Source organism: Salvia miltiorrhiza, chromosome 3 (assembly GCF_028751815.1).
Source record: "Salvia miltiorrhiza cultivar Shanhuang (shh) chromosome 3, IMPLAD_Smil_shh, whole genome shotgun sequence".
Lineage (NCBI taxonomy): Eukaryota > Viridiplantae > Streptophyta > Magnoliopsida > Lamiales > Lamiaceae > Salvia > Salvia miltiorrhiza.
The window spans coordinates 19,806,296-19,816,466 of NC_080389.1; the positions used below are offsets into that span (position 1 = coordinate 19,806,296).

The 10,171-nt window shown below is 42.8% G+C and overlaps 1 protein-coding gene and 1 non-coding gene across 2 annotated transcripts; one reads left to right on the forward strand and one right to left on the reverse strand.

The window, feature by feature from the left end:
- Positions 1 to 4,796: 4,796 nt before the first annotated feature.
- Positions 4,797 to 5,135, reverse strand: LOC131018502 (uncharacterized). The gene has a single exon (XM_057947221.1). It carries the CDS (start codon positions 5,133 to 5,135, stop codon positions 4,797 to 4,799), a length of 339 nt encoding a protein of 112 aa, XP_057803204.1.
- A 4,720-nt stretch (positions 5,136 to 9,855) lies between these two features.
- LOC131019270 (small nucleolar RNA R71) lies at positions 9,856 to 9,962 on the forward strand. Its single transcript, XR_009100190.1, has one exon. It is a non-coding gene; the product is annotated as a small nucleolar RNA R71 (small nucleolar RNA).
- The last annotated feature ends 209 nt before the right edge of the window (positions 9,963 to 10,171 follow it).

Consider the following 10,171-nt stretch of genomic DNA (forward strand, 5'->3'; position numbering starts at 1 on the left):
AATCTCTTCCTAGGATTCATATAGATTTTGCTTGAGGACAAGCAAAAGGCTAAGTGTGGGGGAGTTGATTTATGCTTAATTTACACTATTTTTAGGGGTTTGTTTGTGCGTGTTTTAGGATAATCTTCTGGAATTTGGTGTGTTTTATGGTGTATTCTATGCTTTGCAGGAGATTTAGGCTTACCAGATGAAAGAATACAATTTTGGATGATTTTTGCGATTTTTAGGTGTTTTGGTCTGCAGAGCAGCGAAATCATCATTCCTCTGGAAGACCAGAGAAGTCAAAGCCCAGATCAGCGAAGTCAAAAGCCAGTCCAGAGAAATCCGCGGAATGCAGAGAAGTCTCGCCAGAGAAATCAACTCGGCAGAGAAGTCAAAAGCCAGAGGAGTCGCGAGGCCAGAGATATCAATGCCAGAGGCGATACCATTTCTCTGGCGAAGTCAGAGAAATCAAGGCAGAGAAGTCAAGAAGTCAGAGCAAAGAAACCAATCGCCAGAGTCAGAGGAATCACCTATTCCTCTGCCGAGAAGTGCCAGCATCAGAGAAGTAAAGTCAGCGCTCAAAAGCCAGAGAAGTCGCCATTCCTCTGGGGATAGCATTCCGCTGGCGACCCATCTCTCTGGCGAGGCCAGAGAGATCACCCGTTCCTCTGGCGATATCAATCCTCTGGCGATAGCAGAGAATTCGTCATTTCTCGGGCGCGACCCGTTTTCAGAGAGATCATCCATTCCTCTGGCGAGAGCCGCGAATTCGGCAAGAGTAGGAGATTTTCCAGAGCACGCATCCAGCTGGAAAGTTGCCTTATTTTTATACGATTCTATTACCTTTAGAATTCAATTACCTTTAGAAGTATACTTTGCATGGCAACTTTCCATGGTGATCCGAAGGAAATTTGAAGCCTATAAATAGGTCCTCTTTTGGCCTTTCAAAGGGGGACATCATCAGACGGCACACACCCGACACCTCCGAACCCTAGACTTAATATTTTCCGTTTTTTCTTTAGAATATTTTAGCTTTCTAGTTTTCAAGGCTTGGATCAAGTTGAAGATTCAAGTCGCTACTTCAGTTTTTATTCGGTTTTTATATAATTCAGTTTTTACAATTATGTTCTTCTCATTTATGTTTAAGTTTTATTTCAGCATGTCCGGCTAGTTTCCTTTAGCTGATTCTAGGGTTTGTAAATAGTTGATTGAATTTATGTGATTTATTTGTTAATACTTTTGTGCCTTCCAGTTTCTGATTCATAATTCCTGGTACTTAATTCTTGTGAATTATCTGATCAATAGTTTGCATGTTTAGCTATTCGGTTTGAGACCTAGCGGAGATAACTGTTTAGCGGATTCAGGAATGTATGATATGATTTTAACCTTGAGACCTAGCGGAGATAGGTGGATCATAGGGAGCTATTCTTAGGAGCTATTGGGAGTTAGTATATTTTCTTGAGACCTAACGGAGATAGAGAATTTACTAATCTACGATCGTTGCTGCTCTAGCGAGAGTAATTGATTACTTAAGTGATCTCTCATCATAACTGGATTAAACTGGTACATAGGGTTAATAGATTTATTGCGTAGATTTAATTAATGAATTTACTACCCTAGGATCAGTTGTCTTTCATATTTGATTTTTCCTACGATCTTTTAATTATTGTTATTTGAGTTTTAGTTTAAAGTTAATTAAACCTTCCTTCTTTCGTTTGCCTGAATATTACTAGAGTGTAATTAGGATTACTTAGAGTAATTCGTCATAATAGTCCCTGTGGATACGATACTCGGTTACTTAATTTGTGCTACAATTGCACCGTGTTAGTTGCGGTAATTTGTTGCTAATAATTTAGTGATCAACTTTTTGGCAAAAAGTTGATCACTAATTTCTTAGCAACAAAAACTGCAACTAACACAGGTAATTGTAGCAAGTAAAAAGTAACCGAGTATCGTATCCACAGGGACTATTATAACGAATCACTCTAAGTAATCCTAATTAAACTCTAGTAATATTCAGGCAAAACAAAAATGAAGGTGAAACTCGAACTAAATTTAACCAAATAAAACTAAAGAACATATAAATAACGATAACTAACTCAAATATAAGGAAAACTCTGACCCTAGGGATGTACTTTCACAAATCAACTATATGCATTTAACCTATTGATTCAATTACCAATTTTAATCCAACCCTGATGAAAGATCACTATATTATTCACAAGCGTCTCTAACGACCACCTATGAACGTAGATTAATAAACCCCTTTTCGCATTCAAGACTCCAAGGAATAAATTAACTCCAAATAGCACATAAAGAATAGCTTCCTATAGGTTCACCTATCGCATTCAAGACTCAAGGATAATACTATATCATGCATTCCTGAATCGGCTGAACAATTATCGCATTCAAGACTCAAACTGAACAGCTAGACATGTAAATCATTGATCAGATAATTCACAAGAGATTAAGCACCAGGAATCATGAATCATAAGTTGGAGGGCAAAATGATATCAATAAATCAGAAACACATAATTAATTAGCTATGTACAAACCCTAGGTTCAGAATAAAAGACTAGCCAGACATAATGAAATCAAACATAAACATAATTAAAAAGAACGCAATTGTAAAAACTGAATTAAATAAAAACCGAATAAAAACTGAAGTAGCGACTTGAATCTTCAATCTTGATCCAAGCCTTAAAAACTAGAAAAACAATAAAAATCTAAAGCTAAAAACTAAAGTATGAATGCTAAGGTTTTTGGTGGTCTGCGTTGATCTCCTCCTTTTAAAGGCCAAAAGAGGACCTATTTATAGGCTTCAAACTTCCTTCGGATCACCATGGAAAGTTGCCATGCAAAGTAGGATTCTAATGGAAATAGAATTCCAAAGGTAATAGAATCGTGTGAAATAAGGCAACTTTCCAGCTGGATGCACGCACTGAAAACACTCCCACTCTCGCTGCCTTCGCGATTCTCGCCAGAGGAATGGATGTCTCTCGGGGAACGGATTGCGTCAGAGGAATGGACGACTTCTCTGACCTCGCCAGAGGAATGGTATCGCCAGCGGAATGGTTGATCTCTCTGGCATCTCTGTCTATTGAGCGCTGAACTTTACGTCTCTGACGCTGGCGCTTCTCGGCAGAGAAATAAGTGATTCCTCTGCTCTGGCTTCTCGATTCCGCTGGTCAGAGGGGAAAGCGACTCCGCTGGCATAGACTCCTCTAACTTTCTCCAGAGGAATGGTGACTCCTCTGACTTTGGTTTCTCTGCTCTGGAGATGTCGATTCCTCTGGCCTCGACTCCTCTGGCCTTGGTTTTTGACTTCGCTGATCTGGGCTTTGACTTCTCTGGTCTTCCAGAGGAATGAGTGATTTCGCTGCTCTGCATACCAAAACACCTAAAAATCGCGAAAATCATCTAAAATTGCATTCTTCCATCTCGAAAGCCTAAATCTCCTGCAAAGCATAAAATACACCATAAACGCACCAAATTCCAGAAGATTATCTTAAAACATGCACATGCAAACCCCTAAAAATAGTGTAAATTAAGCATAAATCAACTCCCCCACACTTAGCCTTTTGCTTGTCCTCAAGCAAAATCTATATGAATCCTAGGAAGAGATTGATTTCAACAACGTTTATTTCCATCCCATCATTCACAAAGTCAATTCAAAACTTTACAATCAACATACATCTCTCGGTCATGCAAGTAACTCAAAGTTTAAGAAGCAACAAAAGAGTAATGCAAGTAATTCGATCAGACCCAATTCTCCGCTAGAAGTGAATTCCCTAATGTGATCGCCTTTATAATCAATATCACCATTTTTCACACTTTGTGTGCTTGAGATTTTCGACAGTTGAGCCATAATTCATGAAAGAAAACCATTTGGATGTAATCCAAAGTATTTCCACGTGGTTTCCCATGCTCATAGTTAGACTAGAGGAGCAGAGACTCAGAGCTATCACATTATAGAACAGGCCAGATGTTTCAGAGCTGGCAATTTTGAAGTTGGCAATTCGTCCAACATTTTTTCACATTTCACAGATAAGATACGATCGTAGGCAATCACAATGACAACACTCCTTCTAGCATCTACCGGACAAATCACGTTTTACTAACTTACAAAAGTGTTGCAACAAAACTCATAATTCTTTGCACAATCAAGAAACATATATCAAAGGTAAAACAAGAACATCCTCCATTCATTCACAAACCCGAAATGCACATTGAAAACCATCTTCTCTTCCACAAATTCATAAAAATTAGCTAGATTCTAGACCAAAAACTAAGCATAGAAAAATCAATTTCGCCCAATTTTTCAAAAAAAAATACGCACAAAACACCACTCCCCCACACTTAAAGCATGCCATGTCCTCAGGGCATAAAAGAAATATTAAGAGTGTAGAAAACGTCCCTGATTATCGGCAATGAAAAACTGAATCATCGGGCGAAGTGGTGAAGAAGAGGGTTTGCGGTCTGTTTCAGAGGTGAGAGTGACTTCTCTGGCGGCGCAGCGCGGATAAGCATATCGCTGGCAGAGCAGCGCTTAACGGGGCAGCGAAATGAGTGGCTCCGCTGGATATGTGCAGCGTGGAAAAGTGCAGTGAGAAAAATGGCCGCGTTGGAACATTAAAACCACCAGAAATCTGGCAGAGAACACCTGCCCCCAAACTAAACAAAGAAACAAAAGAAACAAAACAGAACACAACGAAACTAAAAGGAAGGAAAACAAAATGAAATCAAAAAAAAATAGTTGGGTTACCTCCCAACAAGTGCTTAATTTAACGTCTAGAGCTCGACGATACCTTAAATCACGGATCAACGAAGTTGACCACTTCCACGTCGCGGTCCAGCTCTGCTTTGAAATATGGTTTGAGGCGATGGCCATTAACAGTGAAAGTAGACCCATTCGACGCAAGCAACTCATAGGTCCCATTCCAATTGCTCTTGTGAACCACGTAAGGACCTCTCCATCTAGACTGCAGCTTGCCAGGAAATAGACGAAGCTTAGAATCATACAAGAGTACCTCATGTCCCGGCTTGAATTCCTTTGTGCGAATGTTCAAATCATGGAACTTCTTCGCCCTTTCCTTGTAGATCCGGGAACTCTCGTAAGCTTCATTCCTCCACTCATCTAACTCCGTCAGCATATCTCGCCTTGTATGACCGGCCTCCTTGAACTCCAAATTGATTCTCCTCGTCGCCCAATATGCCTTGTGCTCTATCTCAACAGGTAAATGACATGACTTGCCAAAGACAAGTTGGTAGGGAGACATACCAATCGGAGTTTTGTAGGCAGTGCGATAAGCCCAAAGAGCATCATCTAAGTGCTTCGCCCAATCCTTCTTGTTGGCGATGCTCTTCTCCAGAATTTGCTTGATCTCTCTATTCGCCAACTCTGCTTGACCATTAGCTTGAGGATGATATGGAGTCGTCACCTTGTGCTTTACTCCATACTTTGCCAACACGCTTGCTAGTAACTTGTTGTTGAAATGCGACCCCCCATCACTAAGCAACGCCCTCGGTGCTCCGAACCGAGTCAAAATATTCTTTTGCAATAATTTAATGACTACTTTAGAATCATTGGTAGTAGTTGGGATCGCCTCCACCCATCTAGACACATACTCCACCGCAAGCAATATATAGGAGAAACCACATGAAGGAGGGAAAGGACCCATGAAGTCAATTCCCCACACGTCAAATAGCTCCACCTCTACAATGATGTTCTGTGGCATCTCATCCCTCTTTGTAATGTTGCCCATGCGCTGGCATCGATCACAAGACTTCACGAAAGCATGGCAATCTGCGAAAATTGAAGGCCAATAAAATCCACTATGATTTACCTTCATGGCAGTACGGTTGGCAACGAAGTGACCTCCACTCGGTGAGCTATGGCACTCCTCAATGATCTTTGGCCATTCATGCTCTCTAACGCATCGTCGAATAAAGCCATCGGCGCACCTCCGATATAAGTAAGGATCCTCCCAATAATAAAACTTGACATCATGGAGGAACTTCTTCTTTTGATAGTGCGACAATCCCTCGGGAAGAGCTCCAATAACCAAGTAATTGCTATACTTTGCATACCAAGGATCCTTAAATAACACGGCCCAAATCTGCTGATCTATTGGTTTAACTGATTTCTCTGGCGAGGCAGCCAGAGGAATGATGGAGTCCTCTGGCGATGCAGTCCAGATCTGCTCATCGGGAAAAAATTCATTGATGGCCATCTTTGGATCATCCCCCTCGATTGGATTCTCCAAACGAGATAAGTGGTCAGCTACCACGTTCTCACATCCTTTCCGATCTCGGATCTCCATATCAAACTCTTGTAGCAGTAAGATCCAACGAATCAAGCGGGGCTTGGAGTCTTTCTTCGTGAACAAGTAGCGGATGGCGGCATGATCAGTGTAGACAATTGAATGAGTTCCAATCAAATAAGAACGGAACTTATCAAAAGCGTACACCACAGCTAGCAGTTCCTTCTCCGTGGTTGTGTAATTTCTCTGAGCAGCATCCAAATTTTACTAGTGTAGTAAATTACCTTGAATAACTTATCTCTCTTTTGCCCCAACACAGCTCCCACGGCCCAATCGCTAGCATCGCACATCAACTCAAATGGAGCACTCCAATCCGGCGTGATCAACACTGGTGTAGAAATCAGCGCGGCTTTCAACTTCTCAAATGAGACGCGGCATTCCTCGGTGAAGACAAACTTCACATCCTTCTCTAGTAAAGCACACAGTGGCTTGGACAGCTTGGAGAAGTCTTTGATGAAGCGCCTATAAAATCCTGCATGCCCAAGAAAACTTCGCACTGATTTCACAGAAGTGGGCGGCGGCAACTTTTCAATGGCCACGATCTTAGCACGATCCACCTCCAAACCTTGGGCAGAGACTCTATGCCCCAAAACAATGCCCTCACGGACCATGAAGTGGCACTTTTCCCAATTGAGTACGAGTGCTGTCTCCTCACAACGCTGCAACACTTGAGCAAGATTGTCCAGACAATTATCAAAGGAAGATCCAAAAACGGAGAAATCGTCCATGAATACCTCCATGATATTTTCAATCAACCCATGGAAAATCGCCATCATGCAGCGCTGGAAAGTGGCAGGAGCATTGCAGAGACCAAAAGATATCCTCCTAAAGGCAAAGATGCCGTAGGGACAAGTAAACGCGGTCTTATGCTGATCCTCCGGGGCTATCATGATTTGATTGTAGCCCGAATACCCATCCAAAAAGCAATAGTACTTGTATCCTGCTAATCGGTCAAGCATCTGATCAATGAATGGCAAAGGAAAGTGATCCTTACGTGTGGCTGCATTCAAAGCTCGATAATCAATGCACACGCGCCATCCTGTGACCAGCCTTGTAGCAATGAGCTCATCTCTTTCATCTTTCATCACGGTCATGCCTCCCTTCTTGGAGACTACTTGCGTCGGGCTCACCCACTCGCTATCAGAGATGGCGTAGATGATGCCTGCGTCCAACCACTTGAGCACCTCATTTCTCACCACTTCTTGCATCGCCGGATTTAGACGTCTCTGCGGTTGCACCTTAGGCTTGTATTCCTGCTCCAACAAGATACGATGCATGCATATAGAAGGACTAATTCCTTTGATGTCGGAAATAGACCATCCTATAGCAGACTTGTATTTCCTTAAAACTCGCATTAACTTTTCCAACTCCAACGGAGCTAAATAAGCAGAGACAATGACAGGAAAAGTTTCATTGTCACCCAAAAATTTGTACTTCAAATGCTCAGGGAGCGGTTTCAGCTCAAGTTTGGGTGTGGCCGTAGCTCTGTCTGATTTCGCTGTTCTAGCGGACCCTTCTGCTCTGGCGGATCCCTCTGACCCTGATTTCGCTGGCGATGCTGATTCCGCTGGCGATGATTCCTCTGGCCTGGCTGATTCCTCTGGCGCAGGGAATTCTTTGTCCACCAACTTTCTCCCCCCATCAACAGGTTTGCGAATATCCATGTAAGGCACAAGATCAATGGGGTGTCTATCTACGGCCTCCAGCTCTGCAATATAATCTAAGATCTCATCACACGCCCCATCAAGATCGGAATAAGGGTATAAAGACTGTGTGATGCACTCCTCCAAAGGATCATTCACGGCTGCAGGGAAATCCACCACAGTATCAATTGAATTACAATCCTCAACTTGTGGCTCGGCTGGTTTTTTCATCGCATCATAGATGGATAATGTCATTTTTTTCATCATTGACGCGGAAAGTGAGATCTCCATCCTGCACATCAATAAGAGCACGGCCGGTAGCTAGGAATGGACGTCCCAAGATCAGTGGAGTATTCTTGTCCTCCGGCATGTCCAACACTACGAAATCTGCAGGAAAGATAAACTGCTCCACCTGCACTAGAACATCTTCCACAACTCCCTTGGGATATGTGATGGAGCGATCGGCCATCTGCAGTGCAATAGAGGTAGGCTTGATATTTCCGATCTCCAACCGGTTAAAAATAGAAAGAGGCATCAAATTGATGCTTGCCCCTAAGTCACAAAGAACGCGGGAGAAATTCTGCCCTCCAATCACACAAGCTATAGTAAAGCTGCCAGGATCCTTTTGCTTCAATGGTAGCTTCCTTTGTAGCACTGCACTGCATTCCTCGGAGAGATTAATCATCTCATATTTCCCCAACTTCCTCTTGTTGGAGACTGCATCCTTGAGGAACTTGGCATAACCTGGCATATCTCTTAAAGCATCAAGTAAGGGAATGTTGATGTTAAGCTTTGAAAACATTTCCATGAACTTGGCTAACTTCTGATCCATTTTCGGCTTTGCCAGGCTATTCGGGAAGGGTGCTACAGGTTTATACTCTGGCCTGGGAAACGTAGGAGTAAGATTAGGCTTCTTAGCATCAGAGGTTTTCGACGATGCCTTAGAAGTTGACGGTGACTCGCGCACAATCGTCTCCAAGTCATCCTCCTCAACAATCTCGACATTTGTCTCCTTTCCATTCTTGCCGTCCCGCTGCTCTGCAGAGGAATGGTGATTCCTCTGCTCTGGCTGGCTCCTCTGCTCTGGCCTATCCCTCTGCTCTGGCCTATCCCTCTGCTCCGAATGATTCTGATACTGGGTCCCGCTTCTCAAGTGAATTGCATTACACTGATTTTTGGGATTAATTTCAGTGTTGCTGGGAAAGTGGCCCGGCTTGTGCTGTGCAGCTGCTTGGTTAGCCATTTGTCCAACTTGATTCTCTAACATCTGCACCTGTTTAAAAAGTGCTGACACATTTTGCTCCATGTTGAACATTTTGGTTCCCAAGTTTGCCGAGTTTGTCTCCATCCCGGTGACCTTCACCAATACTTGCTTCATCATTTCCTCCATTGAATCTTTCTTTGGCTCATTGATGACTCCCCCACTAGAAACAGAAAATCCAGGTGGAGGTTGCAAAGCATTGTTGGGATTTGAATAGGAAAAATTCGGATGGTTCCTATTATTTGGATGATACGGTGGATTGCCGCCCTGATGTCCTTGATAGTTTGATCTATTAAGTTGGTACTGCCGCTGGACATAATTAGCGTCTTCCAGTTGCGACACATCAGGTAAACTTGGCTGCTGAGGAATTTTAGCTAGTAGTGTCTTTCTCTCCATCTCGTACTGCTTTTGAAGAGCTTCATATTTCTCCTTAAAATCATTTCTCTCCTCATTCACAGCTGCAATTCTTCTCGTGGAATTTCTGTCATTTGGCCATTGATAACTGTTGGAGGCCATTTCTTCTATCACACGATATGCCTCCTTTGTATTTCTATGGAGAAGACATCCACCTGCAGTGGCATCCACCATACTTTTTGTCAGACCAGTCAAACCATTATAAAAGTGAATGATTTGCTGATCCTCTGTGAAACCATGTTGCGGGCAGTTCCTGAGCAGCTCGCGAAATCTTTCCCAGGCATCATGAATGGTCTCATCTCCTAGCTGGGAAAAGTGAGAAATCTCTGCAATGATTTTCTGAGCTTTAGAGGCAGGAAAGTATTTTGCTAAGAAAGTTCTACACAAATCCTCCCATCCAGTAATAGCACCTCTGTCCAGACTCTTGAACCACTCCTTCGCTCTGTCCCTGAGAGAGAATCCAAACATCTTCATTCTGATGGCATCAGGTGGCACTCCATTCTGCTTAATAGATATCTAGGAACTGGGTAATGTGAGCATGCGGATTT

What these genes read in the sequence shown, in the direction of transcription:
- LOC131018502 (XM_057947221.1), bottom strand. Translation starts at nt 5,135, where the DNA reads ATGCTGACGGAGTTAGATGAGTGGAGGAATGAAGCTTACGAGAGTTCC.